This window comes from Phyllostomus hastatus, unplaced genomic scaffold (genome assembly GCF_019186645.2).
Source record: "Phyllostomus hastatus isolate PE091 unplaced genomic scaffold, TTU_PhHast_1.1 phas_contig_549, whole genome shotgun sequence".
Lineage (NCBI taxonomy): Eukaryota > Metazoa > Chordata > Mammalia > Chiroptera > Phyllostomidae > Phyllostomus > Phyllostomus hastatus.
The window spans coordinates 796141-809911 of NW_025333907.1; the positions used below are offsets into that span (position 1 = coordinate 796141).

At 38.1% G+C, this 13771-nt stretch overlaps 1 protein-coding gene and 1 pseudogene across 1 annotated transcript; both read right to left on the reverse strand.

Annotated features, from left to right (window-relative positions):
• Positions 1-5521: 5521 nt before the first annotated feature.
• LOC123824198 lies at positions 5522-5987 on the reverse strand (annotated as a pseudogene).
• A 2243-nt stretch (positions 5988-8230) lies between these two features.
• On the reverse strand, positions 8231-13171 carry LOC123824122 (putative protein ZNF720). Its single transcript, XM_045847232.1, has 3 exons — positions 13157-13171; positions 8695-8821; positions 8231-8334 (listed from the first exon to the last, which is right to left on the reverse strand). Exons 1-3 carry the CDS (start codon positions 13169-13171, stop codon positions 8231-8233), a joined length of 246 nt encoding a protein of 81 aa, XP_045703188.1.
• Positions 13172-13771: the final 600 nt, after the last annotated feature.

The window sequence follows — 13771 nt, forward strand, 5'->3', positions numbered from 1 at the left end:
AGGATCAGCAGTTCCTTACACTTGGCAAGCACTGTGCTCATATCCCATGGCACACAGTGGAAACAGGATAGGAAAACTCCCCATTCCCAGTTGGTTTCTAGACACAAAGAGGGTCCAGTGTGTTCCATGATCTCACTGTTTTCAAGCATCTTCAAAATATTTGTTTCTGTTTTGGAGGACACACAGTGTTCACACTATAACAGCACATGATTAACACATTAAAGTGTACACTAAAAAGTAGGGTAATAGTTGAAAACACCATAGAAACCAGGGGAATGAAGACCAATATCAAGCATGAAAAGATACCCTGGGCTTTGAAAAAGAAACACAGTATATTAAACTTGAAACTCATACAAACACAAAAACAAACACACAACCCGTGTGTTTACAGAAATTAAAATCTGAACTAGGGGTGGGTGTTATTTCCTTGTTCTTAACCTGGAGGAAGTAAGATTATAAATCCTAATTCTTTACAATTCTGACCTCAACAAATATATCAAAACAGGAAAAAGAAATCCAACCTCAAATCAGAAAACTAAAATATATCTACAAAAACTTACACTCCCTATATTGAAATATATTAATTACTTGATAAATTATTGAAAAGAGCCACCTGAAAATAGAAACATAGAAAAATATGACAACTACTTAATATCAGCATATCTTTGAATGACCAAAATAAAAATGAAAAGAGAGAAAATGTAAAAATAAGCCTAACAGAAAATGAGAAGGTGAAAACAAAATACTCAAATTTAAAAGTACATTAAAATAGAAAAATATTCATCAGTTGTCTGTTTATGTCCCCAACCAGGTGCCAGGCCCACAACCCAGGCATGTTCATTTCCCCAGAAATAAACTGGCGACCTTGGCTTTGAGCAATGATGGTCAACAAACTGAGCTACTAAGGCCAGTGCTAATGCGATTAGGTCTTAACTCACTGAGAGAAGAGATTATACGATATTTTTTTTTGTTATAACACCCAAAGGAAATCTAAAGAAGCAGAAAGAATTAAATGGCATTACACCAAATATAAAAACTCCTGCACATAAAGCAAACAACCAGTAGTTTCCAATCATATCCTGTAGAAGGAAGGAAATTTCTGCAAATTGTATCTGATAAGTAGTTAATGTCCAGGTTATATGAAGGACTTTTACAAAACATCGTGATAAAACAAGTAATCCAATTTTTAAAATGGACAAATATATGTCATTAATGTGTAAGAAAAAAAATCAGGAATACACAATGAGATGAGACAGATTCTTTCATAAATGGTCTGAGAGAAACTGAACCAATACACACAAAACATTGTAAGTAGACCACTTTCTTATTACATGTACAAAATAAACTCAAAATGGATTAAAACCTAAAATATAAGACCTGAAACCATGAACACACTAGAAGAAAGGACAGATGACAAATTCTATCACTACACTTACAAAAGTATTTTAGATATAATATGGTAGGCAGAGCAAAGAGGAGAAAGAAAAACAACTAAGACTACAAAGAAATAAGTTTCTGCATAGTGAAAGAAATCATCAAGAAAACAATCAAACCAATCTACTGAATAGGGAAACATATCCACAAATAATGTTAAATATTCAAAGTATACAAGGAACTTACACAACACCAACAGAACAATCTGATGAAATAATGGGGAACATTGGCTCATGTCCCCAATGGATTGAATGCTGGCCTCTGAACCAAAGGATTGCCAGTTTGATTCTCAATCAGGATACATGCCTGGGGTGTGGGCCAGTTTCCCAGTTGGAGGTGCACAAGAGACAACCACTTATCCAGGTTTCTCTCTTTCTCTTTCTCCCTTCATTCTCCTTTATAAAAATAAATAACAAATTAAAAATGAAAAAAATAACATACAATACAAAAAAAATGGGCAGAGGACCTGAAGAGATATTTCTATAAAGAGGACATGAAGATGGCCAATAGACATATGAAAAGATGTTCAGTACCATTCTCATCATCACAAAATGCAAATTGAGACTATAATGAAATACCACAACACACCTCTCACCATGGCAATTATCAATAAATCAACAAACAATGACTACCTGCAATCATGTGGAGAAAGGAGAACCCTCGTGTACTGTTGGTGAGATTATAAATAAATTGGTGCAACCACTACAGAAAGCAAGATGGATGTTCTTCAAATATTTAGAAACAAGTACCACAGGACACAGCAATTCCATTCATGGGAGTTATCCAAACAAAATGAATACATACATTTCAAATGGTATATACACATTTATATCCACTGTAGCATTATTTACAATAGTGAAGATGAAGAACAGAATGAAAAACGGTTTTATTTTAGTGACAATAGAGGATTTCCAGGAAAATCTAATGATTGTTAATAGAAAGTAACAAGAATGGTGTGCACCTCATCAATGTATCCTGACAGCCAAGGAGAGTGGACTGGAATGTGCATGTGTGAACAATGATGACTTCACTGTACTACCAGTGGGGGCAGTAGACCCTGGTGATTCCACATGTGTACTGTGGGGCTTTCACATTCAAAATGACTGGGAGAGTAGAGCAAAGAATCTGCATCAAATATTCTGATAAGTTTCACCATTTCTCCATGGATTCTATTTAGATGACTCAGAAGGCTGCCACAATGGGCAACTGGTGAATAGCAGCTTCAACACAAGAGGGGCACCATTTATGCACCTTGTCTCATGTAGAGTGTTTTGGTGAAACATCCAATAACCTAGGTCACTCAGCTTCCCTATAGCTCATTATTTGGGCCATGCAGCTTCTAGTTTTCCCAAAACTAAAATCACCTTTGAAAGGGAAGAGATTTCACATGATTGATGATGTTCAGGAAAATAGGATGGGGCAGATGATGAAAACTGGGAAAACTGTGTGAGGACCCAAGGAGCTATCTTTGAAAGGGAATGAGGTGTCATTGTCCTATGTAAAGTGATTCTTGTATCTCCTTCAATAAATGTCTTCAGTTTTCATATTACATGTCTGGAAACATTCTCAACAGAACTTGTTTAATGTTAAAAAATTGTATCTCAACACATCTGCTTCAAATCATGACTAATGATGTGCTTCCTGAAAAAAAATGAAAAAAAGAAGGACCTGCAAATATAACTTCCATGTTATTGATCAATTCAGAAAACTTAAATGTACACAGTATAAACTTTTTTAATGATTGTATTTATTTATGTTTAATGAGGGGAAGAGATAGAGAAAGAATGTGAGCAAAATATCAGTGTGTGGTTGAGTATTCTGCACACCACATTGGAATCCTGGTGAGCAACCCAACTGTGTCCTTGACTGGGAATCGAACAGGTGACCCTTTGGTTCACAGGCTGGTGCTCAATGCACTGAGTCACACTTGCTAGGGCCAGTGCATACTTTTCAAGGTAAATCATTAACCAGCTTTGTCTCTCAACACATGGTATTAACATTTAAACCCCATATCTCAAATCAAACAGTAAGCTAAAAAAGAAAAAAAAACAATCAGAAAAGCAATCATCATCATGAGGGAAAAAGGGAACCCATGAACTGAGAAAAAATATTTGTAAATCCTGACTGCTGTGGCTCAGTGGACTGAGAACTTGCCTTTGAATGAAAAGGTCAGCAGTTTGACTCTTGGTCAGGGCTCATGTGCGGGTTGTGTGCCAGATCTCCATTTGGTGGTGTGTGAGAGGCAACTGATCAATGTTTCTTATGCATTGATGTTTCTTTCCCTTTCTACCTTATCCTTCTCTAACAAAAGATAAATAAAATATTTTAAAAAATACATACAGAAAAAGTTGGTTTCTAAAAGACCCTCGATGTCTTATGTCTTTTAGGAAATGGACATTAAAAGATTGAAAACTAAAGAAAGTGCACATTCAAGCAACATGGAACCCCTATGAGAAAGATCGGAATCCACAACACTGACAAGAGCAAATTCTGCTGTGCATGTGGAGCAAATGGAACTCTCATTCCTTGTTGGTGAAAATACAAAATACTACAGCCACTTGTAAGGAGTTTGGAAGTCCTCACACAACTAAACATACAGTTATTATATAAGCCACAAAGTGTGCTCCATAGTATTTAACCAAAGACCTAAAAATTTTATCTATACAAAAGCCTACAAGGGGCTGTTTTTAGAAGCTTCATTCATAAATTCTAAAAATTCAAAACAGAGAATATATCTGTCAACAGCTGAATAGATAAGTAAACTGAAATATATGCAACAAAATATTTTGCATTAAAGAAATAATATATCAAGGCATGAAACACACCAAACTTCATAGAATTAAGAGAATTCAATCTGTCTGAACCTGTGCTCAGTTGGTTAGAGTGTCTTCTAGATACAAAAAGTTCACAGGGTTATATGCCCCCCAAAATTATTCAATTGAGGATTTGCAAGAGACATTTGCATACCTGTGTCAATTGTAGCATTATTCAGAAAAGCCTGGTAGGTGGAAACAAACCCCAGGTCTGTGGATAGATATATTTAAAATGTAGTATATACAGTTGATTGCTGTGGCTCAGTGGCTGGAGTGTCGGCCTGTGAACAAAAGAATTCCTGGTTCTATTGCAAGTCAGGGCTCACGTCTGGGTTTTGAGCCAGGTCCCCTGTAGGGGGCATGTGAGTTGCAAAAACACATTGGTGTTTCCCTTTCTATCTTCTTCCCTTCCCCTCTCTCTAAAAATGAATGAATTAAAATCTTTTAAATGGATATGAAAATGTAGTACATATATAAAATGGAATACTGCTCTGCTGGGAAAGAGAAAATACTTTCTTACCTGATACCACAAAGTCAAACTAGAACATGTTCTGAGTGAAGCACAGAAGTCACAAAGACACAGGCTACAGCATTCCACTTAGGTGAGTTCTAATGGAGTCCAGCTCAGAGAAAAGAAAAGGTAGTTACCTGGGCTTTGGTTTTAAAGAAAATGAGAAAGTGGTTGTTTAATGGATATTGTGATATTTCTGTGAGATGGAAGTTTCCATCATTTAGATGCACAATTAAACAAGTATACTTAATATGACTTAACTGTACTGTTAGAGATAATTAAGAAAGTAGATTCTTATTTACATGGTTTTTTAACAAAATTTAAAATAAATAATATCTGAAAGAGAGAGCTATAAATCTTTTCTTTTTTTGACTTTAACTTATTATTTTTTTAGTTCAGTATATGTAAGAATCTGTGAAAAGATTCAAATCCATTGTATAAAAGGCTTTGCTTATCATTTATAAAGTAAACTGAAAATTAAGCTGTTCAAAGGCCAGCATTCACTAAATTAAATAATAGAATTCTGTGAGGAATCAGTAACTGATACACATTTGACTGAAAAAGTAACATGTGTTAAGTTACCATGCAGATCTATACAACAATCAAATGCAGAAAAAATGAAAAAAATATACCCTTTCTTGGTTATAAGAGAACTAAGTATTTTTGGAGCCTAAAGCTTGATTAAGCACCCAAACACTAAAGAAAAACTTCTTATTTTTAAGAAAAAAGTAAGCTTAGCCATTCTTTGTTCTCAGCATACATTTCAATTCTTTCCAGTGGAACCCAAATCTCTACACCCCCACTCAGTGTCGTCCAAACCTTGAACTTACCCTATTTCTGTAAAAGAAACCCATTCACAAATGTGCTGTGCAATGCAGTCACCCTTTTTAATTTCAAAGTTCCCTTGCCAAAATTGAACAGCACAGCACCAATATTTTCTACATAATCTTTATCTATGACACCAGGTGCTACATCTAGGAAGTGCTTTGCAGCAAAAGCAGAACATTGAGCTACTCTTTCATAGGACTCAGCAGCAAGAGCGATCTGAATGTTAGTTTTCCAAGGGTTTTCTCCTTAGATGGCACTCTGCAACCATTGGCACTGTACAGGTAAGAGCCAGCCGCCTGTGCAGATCCCTTGGTCGCAGCAATGGAGTGCTCCCAGAGCAGAAGGAAGGGTAGCCCTGTGCTGCCCTCCTCTGCAGGACACTACTGCTTGCTGGAGGACATGGTGTGTACCTCTTCAGGCCATGGCATGGCAGATAGAATGAAGGCACAGGCTGTGGCAGAGAAACAGGAAGGCGTGAATCAAATCTTTTAAAAAATTACATTAAACTTAGGACAACTTTTTTTTTAAAGATTTTATTTATTTATTTTTAGACAGAGGGGAGAGGAGGTTGAGAAACATCAAGGTGAGGTGGCCTCACATGTGCCCCCTGCTGGAGACCTAGCTCACAACCCAGGCATGTGCTCCAACTGGGAATTCAGTCATGGACAGATATAAAATAAAAACTATTTCTGTAACTCAAAACACCAAACAGCCATTGACCATTAAACAAGCACAGAAAGAAACAAGATATATCATGAACAGTGTAAGAAAAAAAACCAGAGAAATACATACTTAAATTTAATGGCAATTGCCATATGGCTCATTAGTATGTGAGTTGAGTCCAACAATGTCTTAAGTACTGATCTTAAAACTATCATTTACTTTACTAATATGTAAAAAAAAACCCTAAAAAGTCAAGTAACAAAGTTTGGAGAATTTATCATATATAAGGAATCACCCTGGAAAACCAGCAGTGATAATGACTGACACTGAGAAATGCTGGAGTCCAAGTCTTTCTCTTAAAGGGCCTGACACTAACTTACAGGGACACACAACCTCTGAACTTCAGTGTTGGGACAGCAGCTTGAAAGGTGCTAGGGACACTCAGGGAGGGTCTCAACTGTCTGGCTTCAGGGGTAAGGCAGAGGGGCAGCATTCTTCCACACAGAAGTCATCTGAGGCCATTCTTCCCTGCTGAGCCCTCCCCACAACAGAGCTAGAAGGTGCTATATCTGAGTCCACTCCGACCTGGCTAATGCTATAGTGATTCCCTCAGTCCTCGTGATTCCCTGAGCCTTGCCCCACTCCACTTGACAATTCACCCAAGCCATATCAAATGGCTTTTCCATAAAAATGGAGCCTCTTGTCTCATGGCACAGACTTTCCTAAATCTCTCAAAAACAGGTTGGATCTGCCCTCTGTATGCTCTATACTTCTCCCTCAGTGGCCCAGGCAAAGTAAAAGGACATGTTCTTTCGACATTTTTTATTGTTCAAGTACAGTTGTCTCTATTTTTCCCCATCACTCCCCCAACACAGTCACCCCTACTTCCCCACATTGATCCTACCCCACTTTAGTTTTCTTCCATGTGTCCTTTATACATGTTCCTGAAAATCCTTGCCCTCTTTCCCCCATTTTCCCCTCCACCTCCCCTCTGGTTACTGTCACTTTGTTCTTTATTTCCATGTTTCTGGTTATATCTTGCTTGCTTGTTCATTTTGTTTATTAGTTTCCTCTTATAGGTGAGATCATATGATATTTGTCTTTCACCACCTGGCTTATTTAATTACCATAATGCTCTCCAGATCCATCCATGCTGTCCCAAAGGTTAGAAACTCCTTCTACCCTAAGAACACTGACACACCTCTTCAAAAGATCCTGTGCACCCCAATGTTCATAGCAGCACAATTTACAATGGCCAAATGCTGGAAGAAACTTAAATGCCCATCAGGAAATCAATGCATCAAGAGACTATGGTACATTTGCACAAGCACAAGGACATTTTGAAGTCAAACAGAAAAGTAGATTGTCTCATGTTTGGGAGGTGCATTGTAATACAAGAAAAACACTGAGTCTAAACTTTGTAGGGAGTTGTTTGTAACCCCCAAAGCTTAAAACGTGTAAGTCAGAAAGCATGACACATGTCCCCAGGGTTCCTTGGATTTCTGCCACAAATTCAAGGATCTCAACCAAGTTCTTCATGAACTCCATTCTTGGCACACACACAAAAAAGAGAAAAAGCTTTAACGGACAGTTTATCAGAAACATGTACAAATTTCCCAAGTCCCCAAAGCAATGCAAGAAGATCCAGATCATGGTGGCCCTCACAGTCCAAAAATAACTTAATTGTACACACTGCACACCTTTTTTAAAGTTTGTATGTATTTATTTTTATAGAGGGAGAAATTTGGATGACACTGCTAGTACGATAATAGAGGTCACTGGAGTCATAGAAGAATTCTGAAAGCATGTAGGAGCATAGGATACTGTTGGAGATGAACTGGCCCTCTGTGACAGCAACAAAAATAAGCCTGGGTTTTCAACATCATTTCCACTGAAGCACAGCTTCCCAAACCACATTTGAAGGTCTGGCTTCCTCTGAGACCTTTGCATTAACTCACTTGTGACATCTGAATCTGCATTCTCACCTACCTCGGGGGGTGGATACTGACTTTTTCCTGGAAACAACCCAGCTCTCCTGCATTTGTTCCAAAAATGTGACCAGGCCAGGCTTAGAAACAACAAGACCTGTGTACAAAATAAATATTATTATTTTAAAGATTCCTCATTTCCAATACACGTTATGCTCAGGTAAGAACACTGCGAGAAAAATAAAATATTCTAGAAGATAGTTTTCCAAAGTACTGTTTCCTGATGGCACCTTAACTCTTCTAACAACACATAAATTTTTCAGTGGGTTCCTAAGGACCATAGTTCTTGAAGCCATTATTTTCTACAGGAGATAACTTCCAAGTTCTCCCTTGTGATTATGAACCTGAAAGTCTACCATACAAAGTCAAGTATGCAAAGGTGTTATAGGTGTATGTCAAGGTGTTATAAGTAAAATCCTGTGGGTGGAGCAGGCAATGTGAAGGAAGTCAGCCTCACCCAGGGAGACCAGGTTGCTGTAATTCTCCAACATCACATCTGAGTACAATTTCTGCTGAGCTGGGTCTAGGCATTCCCATTCCTCCCAAGAGAAATCTACTGATACATCCTTGAAGGTCAAAGATTCCTGGAAAAAAAAAGAGACAAATTTATGAAGGAGACACAGCACAGTTCTCAGTGTCATCTAACATGAAAAGTGTTAGAAGTCGTTTTGACCTAGGAGATATCCTGCATCATTCAGTAAGGCCACTTTGACTCTCTAACACTCTCTAATGTATTTTGTAACATCAACAAGTGAGGATAATACATGTCTACAAATCCAATGCAAAGACATTACTTTTCAGGAAAATCAACTTTAAAATGAAGGAACACACACAGGCATATGGATTGTTGAGTGTTGTATTTGTATCATTCAGAATCAGCTGTGTATACTTCTCAGCTACAAAAGGCATGGTGAGTTGAAAGTGTAAGTAACTTCTTTAGGTTTCATTCAGGGAACAAAAAATGTCCTTGTGTTAAAATGCAGATTTTGATTTAAGAGTTGTGGGTGATGCCTGTGTTTCCACATTTTTCAGAAATTCACTTGTTTAAGTATGTTTTATTGATTATTCTGTTACAATTGTTCCATTTTGCTCCCCTTTTCACTTTCCACCCTGCAACCCCCCTGCTCTATAATTGACTTAAGTTCATGCCCATGGGTCATACAAATAAGTTCTATGACTTCTCCATTTCTTACACTATTTTAAATTCCCGCTATTTTGTACACACCATTTATGCTTCTTCTTCCCTGTACCTTCTCCCCCATTCTCCCCTCACCCCCACCCCACTTTTCATCCTCCATATGATCTCCATTTCAGTGAATTTGTTCCTCTTCTAGTTGTTTATTTTGTGTTTCTTTTGGTATTGATTTATAGGTTCAGTTGTTAATACTGTTTGTTTATTGTCCTTTCACTATTCATATTTTTTATCATCTTTTTCTTAGATTAAGTGCCTTGAACATTTCATGTAAGGGATTGGTAATGATGAACTGCTTTAACTTGACCTTTTCTGGAAAGGACTTTATTTGCCCTTCCAGTCTAAATGATAGCTTTGCTGGTTAGATTAATCTTAGATGTAGGCTCCTGCCTTACATGACTCTGAATACTTGTTTCCAGCCCCTTCTTGCCTGCAAGGTTTCTTTTGACAAATCAGCTGTTGGTATTATGGGAACTCCTTTGTAGGTAATCTTTTTTGTGTTGTTGCCTTTAAGATTCTCTCCATATCTTTTATTTTGGGTAATGGAATTGTGATGTGTCTTGGTGTGTTCCTCCTTGGGTCCAACTTCCTTGGGACTCTGTGAGCTCCCTTTACTTGCATGTCTATTTCCTTCACCATACTCACTAAATTTTCCTTCATTGTTTTTTTAATCAGTTTTCCATTTTGTGCTCTTCCTCTTCTCCTTCAGGTATCCCTATGATTATGATGTTGGAAGGTTTAAAGTTGTCCCAGAGCTTACTCAGCCTCTCCTCATTTTTTTCAATTCTCATTTCTTCATTCTATTCCAGATGAATATTTATTTCTTCTTCTGGTCCAAATTATTGATTTGAATCCCAGTTTCTTTTGTTTCACTGTTGGTTCCCTGTATATGTTTGTGTATTTCACCTTGTAGAGCCTGCACTTCTTCCTTTATTTTGTAGCTCTACACAACCATGTCTGTGAGCATCCTGATTACCAGTGTTTTGAACTCTGCATCTTTGGTTGGCTATTACTTTGGTCCGCTATTTCTTTGGTCCTTAGTTCATTTTTTTAAAGTTTATTTGTTTTTAGAGAGAGAGTATAGAGGGAGAAAGAGAATAAGAGAAACATCAATGTGTGGTTGCCTCTAGCGTGCCCCATACAGGGAACCTGGTCAGCAAACCAAGCATGTGGTCTGACTGGGAATTGAACTGGCAACTCTTTGGCTCACAGGCTGGCACTTCATCCACTGAACTACAGCAGCCAGGCATCTTTTGTTTAAATGTTGATCTGTTCTTTCATTTGGGCCATATTTTTTTCTCTTGGTGCACCTGTTACATTCCAAGGGGTGGAGCCTTAGGTATTTGCCAGGGCAAGACAACCCACCTTGCTGTGTTGTGGTGCTGTTTGTGGGGCAGGGGTCACAGAGGGAACAATCCTGCTTGTTCATCTCTCACCCAGCTTTCAGTCAATTCTCCCACTACCCTCAGGCAAATTGCCCTTTCTGATTCCATGGTGAGTGGGCTTGTGTACAACCTAGGATCCCCTGGCACCCTGTAATGGACTCCTCTGTGAGACTGGGAATTTTTCCCATTGGTGCAATCTTTACAAGTTTTTATAGCCAGGGGGTTTGTGGCTTAATTTTCCCATGCTGGAATCTTGGATTGTGCTCTTTGTCATTTCCCCATTGTTCTCTGGTTCATTTGCACATGAATATAATACCACCTGGCCCACCAACTGCCACCTCACGTCCACAGTCCACCAGCAGCTGCCTCACACACCTGGCATGCCAGCTCCCACCGTGCTGTGCATCATCTCCACCCTGACTGAGTATCTCTCTCCCTCCCATCATTCTGGATGAATATTTCTGCTTTAACTTCTTGGTTGTCAGACTTCCATACAGTTCAATCTCTGGCACTTGTGGTGCTCTGTTGTTTTCAAATTGGTTGTTATTCTTCTTTTGCTTGTGCAAGGAAGCAGAGCATGTCTGCCTATGCCTTCATCTTGGCCAGCAGTAACAAGCTCACTTTTTACTAATGAAGCCATGGTCTCTGGTTCATGTGCCATACCTCTCAATGTCACAAAAAAGAAGACACAGAAAATAAGTCACACATGATTTGGAGTTGAATGAATTATATAAAATTTACATTTCTCAAGAAGTAGGAAACATACAGTCACAATTTTACTTGAAAATTCAGTATAGTTACTTTGAGAACAAGATTATTCTTGATATAATACTTTCTGAAATATACATTAAATGGTAGACCTTGAGTTTTACTCCAAACTTGACCTACAATTAAAAATAAGACAGCCAAATACACATAGAGACCTCATGGATGTTCACTGTTCTGTTTGTAACTGAGAAGAATGAAAACATCTTAAGAAAGTAAAAAGACAAAATGACTCAATTGTTAACAGTTTATGCACACAGTCAGACATGCTTGTACATATGGAAACTAGGTATAAATGAGAAATAACACAACACAGAATTTCTATATCAATGTAATCTAGATTATTTTGTGATTCTGTAAATCTGACATATCTGATATACCATTTCAAATACACCATTTGCATTTTATAAATCCAATAAAGAGAAATACACCCACAATGATAGAAAAGAAGTAAGAGCTATTGTTTCTTATTATTTTATTTCTTTGAAAATGTTTCTGTATCATTTTGGAGATCTAGATATTACCAAATGAACTGAATTAAACATGTTTACAATATGATTCTTGTAAAATTACCTGAAAATACAAAGTGATAATGTAGAGTATGTGTGTGACGTGAGTGTACAATATAACAAAAATTTACAAGAACAAGTCCTCACTGATAAATCATACATGTCAAAATCCAATGATTTCTACAAAATAAATGTAAGGCCTTGATTTTCCAAAGCAAACAGAAGTTAAAAAGACAACGAAAGTGTCCAGATGATGGAATAGTTTTTTCACATCCCTCAATAATTCCCTGCTAGCCTCTGGTTAATGATAAAGGAAAAACTACTAACTCTACACTGAAGAAAGCACCTCAGCCAAGTGACTATCAGGTGGATTGGAACAATGGATACTCAGTGACTGAGGCATGCAGAAGGACATGTCCTTATTGGTGGGACACTACTGGTGAAATACACAAATAAGAAAGTCATTAAGTGAACATAATCATAAGTAAACAGTTTTTTCCCATGTCAATCCACATGTACCTCTCATGTTCAGTACACTAATTGTGTATTTAAATAGCAAGACTTTCTTACCAATTGAGTGACAAAATCTATTCTACTGACTCTTCTTTTTCATAACATTCAGAGTGATTCTCACTGGAAAAATCTGCATTTTCTTACCTCTAACCTACAGAGGTGATGCTACAGCCACATGAACTTAAACATATATTTCCCTGCTCCAATACCCGAACCTGTGAGCCCATCCCAGCAAATATATTGCACATGGCTGCCTTCCCAGGTTGATATGTCACAAAGGGGATATGTTCAGTGTTTGAAGGTTATTAATTAAAGGCAGGAATTCTTGACCTGGGGCTGCCTAAATAAAGAGAATGCACATATGTCCCTGGGACAAAGGAGAAAAGTACTTTTTATAAAGTACTGCCCTTGACAATCATAAATAAAATGAAGTAGATAAAAACAACCTTACTATCAAAGAACATCAAAGAAAGGAAATGAAGGTTGCTGGCTCTTAATCCAATCATATTAGGAGGAAAAGCAAGCACAGACTCTGACCCATGACACATCTTTTACCTGAGAAGCTGCCATATCCACCTGGTCCTGTTCTTCCTCCTACTCTGGCTTCTTTTCTCAGGCAACCATATGCTGAGGAGTCAAGTTTGCATTTTGAGAATATGTCTTCAAAGGCAGAGCCCTTTTATCTAATCCCACCACAGTTACTGACAGAAGGAGCTGGAAATGCTGAAAGGCCCACCCTCTCATCTCCTTTGTGACAGGGAGGCAGGACAATGAGCTGCTATGCTACATGGAGACCACACTGAGTCTGTTTTCCTGTCTTCATGTGCTCTCTCCTCCCACAGAGGTCCACAAACTGCTTGCTACAACAATCAGAACTTGTGCTGCTCTCCTAAACCCCACACCCAGCAGAGCTTTCCGTTATCTGCCCTGAACAAAGCCTGCTCTCCCCTCTCACAGATGCAACCCAGAGCCCTCCTACCAATCAATGGGTTCACCTGAGCATCTCCTGGAGCACCTCATTCAACAATGATCCCTCACGGGAGAAGTTCACTACCTTTATGGGGAGCATACAAGTGATCTTGTGGCAGGAAAAGAAAACCCCATGAAAAAGTTTCTATGCTCTGTAACTTCTTTGATAAGCAGTGCTCTCTGTGACACTTATAAAATGTC